A 14,291-nucleotide genomic window follows, 5' to 3' on the forward strand; every position below is an offset into this window, starting at 1 on the left:
TAACTCGTAATAAAGTGGTTCTATTTACTTGCCAGTGATAGTACACTGCCATTTGTCACAATACCATGCAGATTAAACAAACATCATATGGTTTACCCATCACATTCCCTCCCATATAAGCCTCTTTTGGTCTTTGATGAGCATTCAATTTACAAATGAAGAAACGGTATTTTTGTCTCAATTTTATTTTCCTAATCCTGACCATTAAAAACTATGAAGGTACTTTTTGTTTTTTATTGTATTGTACTCTGGTTCCCTGCTAGATGCCATGGAGCGGAGAAGAAGATTCTCGAGGAATTAATGCATTTTTACAATATAATCAATAGAGTCCCATCCTAACACCAGAACTTCTGACCCAAATGCTAAATGACGCACAACGACGAACATTAACAGATAGCAATAGGTCACATGAGTGACTCAGGTGACTTGATTAGTGAAAATAAGTAAAAATGTTGGTCATGATCAGCTCTTTACATCCTTGGCAAGACTTTGCTGGATATTCCTGACAAAGGCATGAAGTTTTGCAGACATGCCATATTTCATGGTCCCCCAGTGATGGTCTTCATCAACGCTGTCACTGTTTCGTGTGGACATTGACCAGCTATCCATACTACCAGCTGTGGAGGAGTCGGATAATGTCACCCACTGATGTGTCATGTATGACAGAAGCTTCTCCATGACATTGTTTTCTGTAAGCTTGTCCATTGGTTTCAGTTTTCCAATTACCTTGATGAGATACTCCAAAGTATATCTTGTGCCCTAAGACATTAAAAAACATTTAACTAATGGTTTACGTCTTAAAAAGATGATTAATTCAGAGTCAAATAGAAATTAAAGATTGTCACAAAAAGCAATTGTAAGACTCTAGATTGCTTATATTATAAGCATCATTCGTTTTAGACTTTTACCTACTTTTTCTAACTTCTGTAATCCAGTGTCTGGGTCATCTGAGAACTGAGAGATCAAATTCAGATCCTGGGCTCTTAGAGCAGGCACCTACAACCAAACAATAACAAATCAGAAGTTACCTTCCCTTCAATATCTTTCTCTTGACATTTTTTTAGGGTGTGAGAACAACATGTTCCTTGCTCCAAAAACTTAAGAAATGAATTCTGCATTTTCCTTCTTTTTTTGAATGATTTACAGTAAAACTTTGTTAGAGAGAACTCAGTTACAGGAAAATCTCTCTTATAAGGAATTTTTTGAAATCCCCTTTCCTATGTTCCTTATATGAATATAAAGAATCTCTGCTATATGTATAAGGAAGGAAATTTCAAAGTTGAATTTCTTTTAACCAAATTTTACTGTAAATGTTTGTACTAAGTGTATAACTGAAGCATAAATGCTCCAGGTTTCAGATACAGTTAAAAGCAGCAAGTTGTATAGAAACCAATACATTTTTACTAATACCTTAAGATGATCCAGCCAATCCCACATGACCTGAGCCAGAACAACAGGGTCATTTTCCAGGACCAAGTCATGCCAAGCATCCTCACTCTCATTTAACTTTGTCTGGAATTAAAATTAAGCATATGTTTATATATAGTTATCACTGTATTACACTTAAGACTACAAAGGTGAGTTGCTGTATTTATTAGTGCTTTGGAATTTCTTAATTTATTGCAAGACACATTTAATTTTGTAGAGATCATTCACAAAATACAAAAATTTCTTCTTTTTATACACCTTTTCCTCTTTTGAATTTTAATAACTCTCTCATAAATAGAAATTTTGTGCACTGCTGTTGGTAGACTCTGTCTGAGTTAATTGTACCTCTAAATTCTCTGCCAGGTTGAACTGTTCTTCTGAGATTTCTGATGTCCCTAAAGCATCTACCACCTCCTTAACAGACAAAACCACATTGGTGCAACTCAGTAATTCATCTGTGGAAGATGTCTCAGCTATCTCACTGTTCTGTCTCGAGGTAAAGGATGGCTCACGTGATGAATTACTGTCTGAGTCATTATTTTTCCCGACTTTAAGAACAGTTTTTAAGTTTTCATCACTAAGATCCTCCATACTTATACTACCATGTTTTAATAGTGGTGGTTTTGAAGATGTCAGGGATTGCAGAGACTTTTTGGAGTCCACCCTAGGCATGTCCTCCCTTTTAGCAATTTGTGAGGAGTCCTTGCCATTCTGCACTGAAGCTTTGATAGAAACATCTGACCCACTCCGCTTACTTTGTTCTGTTTTTGAGTCTTCACTTTGCATGGATATCATACTGCCCTGTGTGGTCCGTCGACTCGAGCCAAATTTACTAAGGGACTGTCCCAAATTAGCCAACTGAAGAAGTTTTTCACACACAACATATATGACCTGCAAAACAGGAACACACATTGTCTTTAGCATTTCTATTTCTGTTTGACAAGTTCTCCTGACCCAAATACATGAATTATAAAGATTTTGGTCCTCAGTGTTTTTGTTTCCATTCTTCTTTTTTTTGGTATCCTTGTCAAATGTTTAAGTGTTACTACTTTTGTAATGGACAGAACACCCACAATGTTCCCTCTTTCTCTCCCCCCACCCCTTCCTAAACATTCAAACCCAAAAAACACATATACTTTTCCAAAGCTACTTGTCTTGATTGTGAAAGATACATGTATCTGACATATTGACAAATCATCATTCTGCTACACACCTTTGGTACATGTTTAAGTTTCCTCCCTTCATATCCATGAAGCATGTGCCTTTGGCGATTTAAGTACTGCATGAGAGTAAACTCGTGGGAACCTGGAGATCTGCAAAATTTCAATAAGACTGAATTCAACTGACCATTTTTTAAACAATTTTCTGTAATTACTTACATTGAAATTATATTGAACTATCAGATTTTCATGTTTATAAAAATTGCATTTAAAATATCATTACTTATTAGCACTACTATACTCTGCATTACAGAGTTACTGAACTTGCACTTATAATGTACTAAGTTTACAGATTTATCTACTTTAAATACATGTCCCGTAAGCTTTCTCACCCAAACGTCCCATTTACAAAGTTAAATGAGTCACAATGACTGTGGCAGAAATTTGCAAGCATCTTATCAATTCACTTAAGCCAGAAGCTCTGAAGCAAGCTTTTCTGATCAAAGTTTGTCTAATGATTAAATGTGTCAGGTTATCTGGATTAAATTTTTCACATTTTCATCTTCCCCTCCAGGACCACAGGACCAATTTCAACCATCCTTACATTTACTTGCACTCTCTGATGTAAGGAATTTGATATGGCTCAAATGAAAGAAGTAACCCATTTGAGGAGATAATCAAGAAACAATGAAAATTAAGGTTACAAACATGTATATTTTAAAACTTTTTTCTTTTTTATTCAAATTATATGAAGACATTTCCATGGGTGCACATTCATTTTTTTTTTCATGCAATATATGGTACATGTAGGTTAGGCCACATTACTTCACATAGGAATATATGTGATACTTAAAAAGAACAAGGTTATAACTATTAAATAAATAGATAAGTATTCTACATGTATGCTGTATGAATTATTTTTTTGTAAGTTTGTTCAAGTCACATGACTTGAAATTCTATTACTGTACATTCATGATTCATTTAGCTAGGAAAGTAAAATGACTCAGGTGGGTGTTGTGGCCTATAGGCCTCATGTGATTTTTTTTTTTTTTGTTTAAATACCAGAGCAAAGAAAGAAAATAGAAGAAATCTTAAACTTCATGTAAATTACAAACTACAGGATACTAAAACAAAATACTACAGCATATTTTAGTGAAATTCATACCCATTAGATATCAAATTCTCCTTCAAGTTCAATCTTTAGAGAAAGTCATAGAAAAATACAAAAACTTTTACCTTTGTATTTTGGGTTCAAAATTTATAAAACCTTAAAGAATCCCCATAAAAAACAAATAAAAAGAGATTTTAATAAACTCAGAAAACACCAACATTCCTTATTACACATCTATTCAAATAGGGGATGCTGAGTCTGACAAAATTTACCTAGAAGCAAAGACCACTCGAAATGGTTTCAAGTACTGCTCAAACTCCTGTACACATTGCATCTGGCCTCGAGTCTGGATGGCTCCTTTTCTAAATGTAATTAAAAATATATATATCAAGCTGTCAAAGACACCTAAACACATACATATATCTTTAATTCTCAAAGCAAAAGATCTTGTTTTATATCTAAAAGAATAATGTCAGTATCTTGTAATACCTTTTATAATGAAGAACTAAAATGATTTTTTACTCTCCTTTTGACAATTTCTGACAGGGGACAAAGATGTGAAAAAAAAATTCAGCAGATATACATGTCATTATAGTGAAGAACTAAAAGTAGGAGGCAAAAATTTTAGAAGAGTCATTATAGAAGATGAAATTTAAAAAAAAAAAACAAAAAAACAAACAAATGTTAGAGTTATCTCTCTTGGCAAAGACTATTTCCAGTGTATGGTACATAGATGTATTAACTAGTTACATGTCTGTAGATTGCCGATCTACGAAATAGGATAGACAAAATGACTTGTCCATGCCAACATTTTTTTGACCAGCGAGCTAACAAATTTGCAGCAGTTAGTAAAAACATGCATTTTCTATGAAAATATACATTTACTAGGACCTACATGTATATGATAATAACATTATTATCCTTCTTGAAATAATAAATTCCCATATTACCTTCGAACTCTAACATAATGGATAGCTTCTGAGCCACTCATTCTGTTTGTGTATACCAAATAACAGGCAATAATAACACCAGTCCGTCCTGAAATTAAATACATGTACCTGATCTTGACTGCCAGCCTAACACGTTTACAGTCATATTGTTTATTGTTCACAGTTCTTATCTTTATATTCAATTTAAATTGATTTAATTATTCCTCTGCAGGCAATTTAATTAGCTCTCATGAACTACATGTAGTTTCACATGAAAATTTGTCATCAAGAACAATAAATCACTTCTGCATTTTGAAAGCATATACAAAGAAAACTAGCTAGAAAAGAAAGAACCACATATATATTGGAACAACAAATTCATTAAAGCAAAAAGCTACAAAGGACTATAGGTTTAAGTATATTACATTCATGTAAAATACTTTGAAAATATATAACATACACCTATATACATGTATAATGTCCAGATGGACTAGTAATTTCATAATTTAAAAATACATGTAGTATGAAATCAGTTTTCTTAAAAGTGAACTCTGATTCAAAAAGAAAATTTGATTGTGACTTTTAGAGTAAGACTGTAGAATATTAACTGGCAAAATTGGAAATAAACTACTTACATCATTTCCATCTATTAGAGTCAAAACATTTAATGATGGACAATAAAATAGGTGAGTACAATTCTATATGTCTGACAAAACATTGGATTTAAATTCTACTTTGAAATGCATTTTCAATCCATCTCAGCTATGCTCATAAGCATAAATGTAGTGATACTAATTGCTCCAGATATATATATATATATATATAAATAAAAAGGAGGTGACCACTTGATTCCTGTTTGGAAGGAGGGGGCTGAAAGATCTTGGAAATAAGAAAGCTTTGAGTTTGGACACCCTCCCCCTCCCCATTTTTGCTTATCAAACAGTTTATAAATAATATTTCTTGTCATCTTAGAAATAAATTTATTCTTTTGTGTGAAGGTATATAACAAAAATAATCAAGACTTAACAAAATAAATTTGCCCCCCCCCCCCTCCCCCCCCACCCATCAGATGGCCATCACCTGGAAGAATATATCTACCAGTATATCATCTATATTTTTTGTGTGTCCTAAAAAATATTAGAAAGAAATATTATATTATATACATGTAGGTACATGTATTTGGGAATTGAATTTTTTGTCTTTTGGATCATACGTTGACACTTAGCGAATGAAAACATCTTAGGTTGATTGAAAATGAATTTCAAACTAGAAATTCAATCCAATGTTTTCTCAGACGTCCATGTTGAATTGTACCACCCATTTCATTGTTAATCATCAAATGTTTTGACTGTTAGTAGCACATGGAAATAGTGTAAGCTGTATATTTCATATCTTGCCAGTTAATGTTCTGTGGTATTAATTCATTAATGGTACTATAAACTTTATTTCAGGGAAAAAAGTTTGTTCCATTGAGATATTAGTTAGAATTTTTTCTAATTTCCCTCTATGTCACATCATGTGTTTTATCACACTCACCTAAACCAGCGTGGCAGTGGACAGCTACTTTTCCCTCGGACACCCCAAACTGTATGACCTTGACCATGTCCAGTATAGTGCTGAGAGCAGCAACCCCATAGTCTGGCCTATAAAATAAAGCAGGAAACTCATTTCATTTAAAACCATGTCATTTTTTTCAGTACCTGGGTGCAGATATTAACTTTAACATGAAATACTTTGTATTTTTTTTTTCTCAAAGGTTTTTATAGAGTACAATGAAATAAAATTAGTTAACTTCATTTGATTTTCATGAACCTGTAGTTTAAGTTTTGAATTTTTAGAAGTAAATGAGTATTATATCAAAAGCAATAAACCACGAACAATATCAATATTCAAAAAAACTGGAAAACTAAACACTTGTCAATGAATATGTATATTTAAAAAAAGGCATATATGTTACATAATTTTAAAACTACAAAAGCTTAAACAAAAAATTTTTTCACTGATACATGTAATAAAATAAACTTAAATTGACAATATTTGAACTTTTAAAGCTGCAATTGTCTCACTTTTTAGCTTTAATCATATCACAAGGGTCACTAAAATAAATGAAATTTACTGCATTTTAAATTATCATAATGATGATTTCTAATTAGATTTAAACATTTATTTAAATTTCAAAGAGTTCACTTTATAGGCCAAAAAAAATAATAGTATTGTTTCCTGCTACCAGCCTGAAAAAATAGGGTAGGTAGGTAGGTAGGAAAATTATTTTATTTTTTTATTTCATTTTTTTCCGACGGTATTTTTTGGATATGAACTAATACAAGATCAAATTAAACATGTCACAGGTCAATATGGTCTTTTAAAATTAAATTTCTGGTCTTTTTTATGCACAACTCAAGTGGCATTTTATGAAAGTCCATATTTTAAAACAAGAATTTCATGAAATGCTTGTTTTGTGTTAACATGAAAACTGATTACAGTCACTGTGACAAAACGATGAAATACCAGAAATTCCCGATTTTTTCTTCCAAAACTAAAAAAAAAAACTTAAGGGTCGGGTGCAAAAAACTAGGGTAGGTAGGGTAGCAGGAAACAAGACTATTATTTTTTTGGCCTAATCCAGCAATACAGTACAAAAACATTTTCCTTCATTATCACAGCTTTAAAATGTTAATGCAAAGCAACTATCACTTATTCTAGTTAATATGTGTAGCATCGAACAATTCTAAAAACTTTTTAATATTCTGATAAGAATATGATCTTACCATCCAAAATTGTAAAAGAAAACTGAAAAATAAAAAAAAAATCAAGGTTTATACACACAAAATAAGTATGTCAGAGTTATCTCCCATAACAAAGATAAAATAATCTGAAAATAAAGCTATCTTAGAAACTTTTAATTATCATAAGTTAAAAAACATGAAATATAAACTTACTGCCATTGTCCATAAATAGCTGGGGGTCATAGGAGAACCCTGCCTTCTCCAGCCCCTCCCCACAGTCTGCGTGTTCCCCTGCCTTTTGGAGGTTCAACACACTCTTGATGTCATTTCTAAAGAACAACACATAATACAGAGACCACAGTGAAGTATAATCTACATGTATTTCATCTTTTATCAGTTTATTACAGTAATAAATGACTGCTGCGTGTACCTGAAGGGATGCTGACATGAAGAAATTGATATACATGTTTTGATACTAGTACATGTATAAAATTATATGAAAATGAGATAATTAATCCTAAGCCTTGTTTATAATAAAGCTGAATCCACTCAATGTAGTAAAACTTTGTTAAGAAGGAAGGAAGTAAACTTAAGTAAGTAAGAAGGAAGTAAACTATGGTAAGCACCCTGGTAAGAAGGAAGTAAACTTTGGTAAGAAAGTAGACTTTGGTAAGTAAGAAGGAAGTAAACTTTGGTAAGTAAGAAGGAAGTATAGAGATGTTGGTGTATCTTACTTTTTAAACTGCTGTATGATATTGTGTTCTTTAATTTGTTTTGTTGATGGTCTAGCCATTGCAAGAATGTTATCTGTCACCCTGTAATTAAAAGAATAGACCTTAGATTATTTCCTGAATTACAACTACATTTACTAATAATAGTTTCAAACTCAAACTTAAAAACTGTAAACTCTTCAATCCTCAGTAAAGGAACTGTCCATGTATATAAACTCTCTGTCTCTTTTTAAAATGTTACCAATATATTCACATGTAAAATTTGTTGTCATCATTGCAATCTCAATCAATGAGTCACAAAAAAAGCCAAAGAGTTTTACCAGTTTGAGTAAAGTCCATCTATGTGCATTTGGTCTGGCGTCCAGTTCTCTGACCTACAATACTTGCATTTTTTCCCCCCACAGAAAAGAGCACACTGTTTCTCCCCTGAGATCATGGATCGGGCGTGCTCTGAGAATTTGGTATACCTGGCTGATGGACGTTTAGCTGAAAAAGAAAGAAAAAAACTAAGTAAACATTTAAATTAAATAAGGAATCTGTGTCCCCTCCTTAAGGAAAAAAGAAATGGGAAAAGACCTGAAATAAAATGCAAATGAAGAGATTTTAAAAAAAAAAGAATGACCTTGTTCCTTCAGCTTTTGCAATTTATTTGTCAATAGGGGTCTTTTTTAAGATAAAAGATTCATGACCTTAAGATTTACTGCAAAAGTTAACAAAGATCTTAAGATCTCATCTGAAAACTATATATGTATGAAATATATGAATTTCTGACTTTGGTTTTTGTCCTTTTGACCTCAAAATCAATAGATTTTTAAGGTATATTGACTAATGGTACACAATTTCATGCAAAACCTCAAAGATAACTTAAGTTATCAAAAGGAAACCATGTTATACAAATATGAATTTCTGACCTTGACCTTTTGACCTAAAAATCATTAGGGGTCATCTTTAAGCCATTGAGATTTATAAAATTTCATTTCAAAAGCTCAAGGAAAACTACAAATGTAAAGTTATCATCAAGAAATTATATTTTGAAATATATGAATTTCTGACCCTGACCTTTGACTTTCTGACCTCAAAATCAATACTGGTCTTCATAAAGTCACAGGAATTTTTAATATAAAATTTCATTGGAAAAGCTCAAAGGCTTTTTGAGATATTGTCCAGAAACAAGTGTTCAACACAGACAGAATGTATGAATTTTTAACCTTGACCTTTGATTTTTTGACCTCAAAATCAAAAGAACTCTTCTTTAAGCTTATGGGGAGTTGTGATATAAAATTTTATAACCAAAATCTTAATGCTTTTTGAGATACCTTCCTAATAAGAAAAATATTACAAACAAACAGACCCAAATTAATACTTCCAGCTTTCATTACTTATTTTTTTTTTATAAACTGTTTTCTTTTAAACCCTCTTTTTTAATTATTATTTCAAGAATGCATATTTTCAATTTTTTCTAATTCCATTTTACATATAAAATTTATATTTTTAAGGTCTTCCGTTTCCAACGGAAGACCTTCTACTGATTGTGATGATTAAGATTATTCTTTTTTTTTTTTTTTCCTAGACGCCAACTTTGACGCTTCATATCTTCCTCATTTTTAAACAGATTTTGTTCAAATTTTCAGAGCTTTTAGACTTTACAAAACACTGTCAGAATACCGTAATACAATTCGGAAATTACCTTCTGTTCACGAGTTATTCTCCTTTGATTGAATTTTGCATGCCTCTTATTTCCAGACAAAGGCTCAGAAATGGTTATAATTGGAGCACAAAACCCTTTGAAATTGAAAAGAGGAAGCATTGAAGTTGTGCACATCGGTTTTTGTTTTTTGATTTTTGCATTAAAAATGGCGCTAGAGAGGGGTCAAAAGTTAGAACGCGGAAAACAGCAAAAAATTTGACATATTTTCCTTTATATCTTGAAAACTAGAAATATTTTGTTAAGACATGTAGAACAAAAGTTGTGCATAATTGCAAGGGCTTTCATATTATACTATTTAAAAGGGGCTGGCCCCTATGATTAGGGATCTTGGGCCCTTAAAAGTTTTTGCTTTATAACTCAAAAACGGTAAATATTTCGATCTGGATCTTGGGAACAAAATTGTTCTTTTACACCTTTTTGATCTAATGAAAATGTTGTTTTGTTCGAGTATACCATGGGTATTGCGTAATACGTATAAGAAAGCAGGCCAGGTAAACAGGTAACGTTTTTCATTCGGCAAGGAAATCAGACCTCTTCATGTGTATAACTTAAACAGACTTGCTATCAATAATATACCCTGCGGTATTTAATGTTAATTTTCTTTTTAATAAGGTTTAAAACGTGGTTTATGGTTCACTATTAAATTATTTATTACAACTAGCCTTTCTTTTCTTCTTTTTTAAATTAGGTTAATAGTGTTCAAAAGCGGAGAATATTAAATCTATCTTTCTACGTTTATTATTACAACAAACTTTGTAAGTGATTTTAAACTGTATGCATTGAATAATTCACGATCATTAGCTGTATGCATATTACGGTCTCCATGTTCAGCTCGATGTTTAGTTATGTAACCCAACGCGCGAATCCCACGCTGTTGATCGAGGTCACCAGTGTACTAGCCACCTGTGGCCATAAACAAAGCTAGTATTTGTGATCGCGTATAATGTCAATTTTGTACAAAGAGCTATTAATTAATGGAAAGTTATGTTTTTAATTATATCGAATCAGTAAGATTACTTTACCGATCTTTTATAATCTTAATTCCAAACACTGGTGCATAAAAATCATTTTGAATTTTAATCGCTGTTTTTGTCTGTTCACGCAACAATACATTTAAAAAAAGTATTGCTCTATCCCGTGTTGTTGTATTTTAATTCATCTGCAATTGTAATTGAATGGGGGCTTCGGTAAATAATTGTAATTCCTACGCATGCTAAGCACATATTATTTTTACCACCACTCTTGTGAATGTCCCTTTATTATTTATAGAATTAAATAAACATTAACATAAATAAAAATTCCTTCAAATATACATGTACTATAATTCAAGTCTTTGTAATATAGCAAACAGTTTCATCCGTCTCTGTCGCTTTGTGTCTTTAAGTGTTGTAGTCCAGTCCTCGTTTACATACACGTGGCCACAGAGAGCCGCGGGCACCTCGATGTTGAAATACATTGTTGCTCTACACCGCACAAACAACTAGCGTGTACATGCAGTGTAGTAATTGGCAAAGATTGTTTGAAAAATATAAACTCGCATGTGTTCGCTACGAAGCATTCATTTTAAAATTTTATTTACATGTAGATACCTTATAAGAACAAAATAAAGTAAATGTATAACGCCTAGAACAATGTTTAAAAATTAAAATACAAATATCGTGTGCTCGGAAGGGAAGATGGCTTGAAAGGGTGTGTCTGTGAATGCTTAGATCTAGCAAAACACTTCGCAAAGTTAAGCATACTTGTGTCCAAATCCTTTAAAAGTGGGGGCAATCCCTAATCCTCGCACCCTTCCTTTTTGAATCTAAAAATATATACCATACTGAGTGTTGTATATAGAGCGGGAATGTTATTTTATTAGTCCTTAAAGGCACAACTTAAGAAATGACTTATAATTTTTTTTTTTTAGATAAGATTGTTTCGCGATACAGCTGTGATAAATCTTAGGAACTTCTAAAGTTATAACTTAGGCATATCTTAAGATAACTTAGGAAACGTTTTTGAAACAGGCATGTTAAGCATTCAGTCAGATCTATTACGACGTCCATATTACCATATAAGAGAATGAAATTTTGTTTTGTATATAAAGTGGTTATTACAAATATGCGTGTTACAAAAATGTATGTTGAAATCTTCAAAAGCTCTCGAATTATTTGCATACGTGTACTCGTACATATGAACATTGATCAACACTGATCAAGTGTATACCGGGACCCGGGATAGTCTTATTATAGCTCTTGCTTTGTCAAACTTACTTTCATACCCCTTGCATTTAAGAAAAACAATGTTATAAAAAAAATAATAATCTGACATATAACAAGTATACATGTAGCGTGTGCAATTTATTTGGCTAGGGGCATGTACACACGTGGTTCGAAACTGTAGGGGGCTACAAATGCGGCCATAACTAGTATATTTTTGAGGTGTTATAAAAAACAAATAATACTCACAAAAGCTTATAAAATTGCCGTTCTATCGATACCTTATATGCCATGTTTCATCCACCAACAACGCCACGACATCGATGAGAAATACGTTTCTACACGGGCATTTTCTTCGAAAAGGATAGGAAGTTAATGAATTAAAATAATTAATTCTTTTAGTTAACGCATTATGTTTACCTCTTTATTTGTTGTATGCAATAAGTATAGACCTTACTAATAATGACTGTTTGGTTGTCACACCTGTGCATGTGTCGTGCGAGGTACAGCGGTAAGGTAAATTACCGAGAGTCGCGATGTGCGGGGTGATTCGGAATACCCTAAATGACGGTGGTCCATTGAATTTCTACTAGTAAATCAACCTGTCAAATCTAACATGTGCCCACATAATACGGCTAAATTCGTTTCATGATTGAACTGGTTCTTAACAAATATATGATTGTACAGTATACAATATCTTTTCTTTAGATCTGTTTGTTTATTATTTTCAACCACAATCTGCAGTACATGATAGTTACACGAAATCCATGCACAACGGCGCTACACCTGTCAATCAAAATCACTCGATATTGTGAACTCAGTCTGGTGTTACGGCAGCATTTCCGAAGTGATTCAAAATATTCTATCGGCTAATTCTAATTTTTCGCGTTGAATAATAATATTTTGGAACAAAGTTGGAATTAAGGCTGGAGCTGCATGCTGTGAATTTATCACACCTGCAGTCTGCAGTCTTCCCTTCTTACATGTATATGAAGCATCTGTTGAGTAATGAATCAGAGAGCATAATATGCGGAACAAGTTTGATTGAGATTTTTACTTTTCCTTTAAGATAAAATGATTAATAACATAATTTATGCATCTAATAGATACATATAAATGTACATGTATAGCTTTTTAAAAACAAGAATCTGTAATTGAAAATGTGAAAGTGAAGAGTTTAGGTAATAGTTCTTAACCAAAATTTAATGACAGTTCATTCCTTCCTAGTCTCTATATAACTTTTAATTACGGCCGTGCCCTCTCCCCTTCAAAAGATGTCTAATACATGCTTTTAAATTCTGTTTATGTATCAAGAAATTTCCACAGGTACTTGTGGACAGGACCCCCCCCCCCCCCCCAAATTCAACCCCAATGTTTGTTGGACATTTTTTTCCACAAATTATATTTATTACACTTATTCATCATGTGTACCATAGGAAAAAATCGAGTACAAGTACCTGTGGAAATTTCTATTTGCCCCCCCCCCCCCTTCCCAAAAAAACTGAAATTGTTTTCTACGGGCTTGACAACAGGTACTTGTGGACAGACCCCACAAATTATATTTATTGCACTTACTCATCATGTGTACCATATGAAAAAATCGTGAGAACCCCAAAATAATCGTTCCACACAAAAAATGCCTCACTATGTATAGTTAAAACATTAATTTTTCATATTTCTTGATGAAATTAACATTAATAAAATCAATACAAAATTAATACCGTATTACATATCACTTGAATTTATCATAAAGCTGAAAATCTGTTCTGCGGGCTTCAAGGCCAGCTCAGGAACCTAAAGATGTCCTCATTTTCCAAGTCCAGTACAGAACGTAAATTAAATGAAATAAATCACACGATCACTGGGAAGAACTCAAAGAAAGAAGACTCTTGAGGAAAAGATATTTTGATTCGACTTATAGACTGAAATAAACCCATATTCTCTTTTTGCCACTCTTTCCTGGTGCCCTGGGACTCTGAATGTAGGATCAGTATTTTTCTCACAGGTCCGTTGTACGGATTGTACGGGGGGGGGGGGGGGGGAGACCTTCTGAAAATAGTCTTTTGTTGTAGTTTTAATATGTAAATTTTGATTTAGTTGCTGCTTGCACCCTCCCCACTCTTTGTTTCTCTACGATCATACATAGGCGAATCCCAGCAAAAATGTAATGACCCCTCCCCCCCCCCCTCCAACACACACTTTTTTTTTAAATGTGTATTGCGATAGGACTTAAAATTGGAAAACATTTTCTGTATATCTCTACATCGAAAAATATAAAACAAATATTTTTTTTTTTT

At 32.7% G+C, this 14,291-nt stretch overlaps 1 protein-coding gene across 1 annotated transcript in view; it reads right to left on the reverse strand.

Annotated features, from left to right (window-relative positions):
• Positions 1-422: 422 nt before the first annotated feature.
• LOC133187833 (protein tyrosine phosphatase domain-containing protein 1-like) overlaps positions 423-14,291 on the reverse strand; it is a 30,857-nt gene continuing 16,988 nt past the window's right edge. Inside the window, exons 4-15 of the mRNA XM_061323230.1 lie at positions 8,406-8,571; positions 8,089-8,169; positions 7,568-7,683; positions 7,397-7,418; positions 6,165-6,271; positions 4,650-4,737; positions 3,972-4,061; positions 2,642-2,741; positions 1,774-2,319; positions 1,411-1,512; positions 913-996; positions 423-759 (exon numbers count right to left, since the gene is read on the reverse strand). Coding sequence (XP_061179214.1) covers positions 463-759; positions 913-996; positions 1,411-1,512; positions 1,774-2,319; positions 2,642-2,741; positions 3,972-4,061; positions 4,650-4,737; positions 6,165-6,271; positions 7,397-7,418; positions 7,568-7,683; positions 8,089-8,169; positions 8,406-8,571 — 1,799 coding nt within the window. The 3' untranslated portion in view covers positions 423-462. The remainder of the gene's footprint in view (positions 760-912; positions 997-1,410; positions 1,513-1,773; positions 2,320-2,641; positions 2,742-3,971; positions 4,062-4,649; positions 4,738-6,164; positions 6,272-7,396; positions 7,419-7,567; positions 7,684-8,088; positions 8,170-8,405; positions 8,572-14,291) is intronic.

Source organism: Saccostrea echinata, unplaced genomic scaffold, assembly GCF_033153115.1.
Source record: "Saccostrea echinata isolate AGI-Se365-2 ecotype Australia unplaced genomic scaffold, CSIRO_AGI_Sech_v1 ptg000015l, whole genome shotgun sequence".
NCBI classification, from domain to species: domain Eukaryota; kingdom Metazoa; phylum Mollusca; class Bivalvia; order Ostreida; family Ostreidae; genus Saccostrea; species Saccostrea echinata.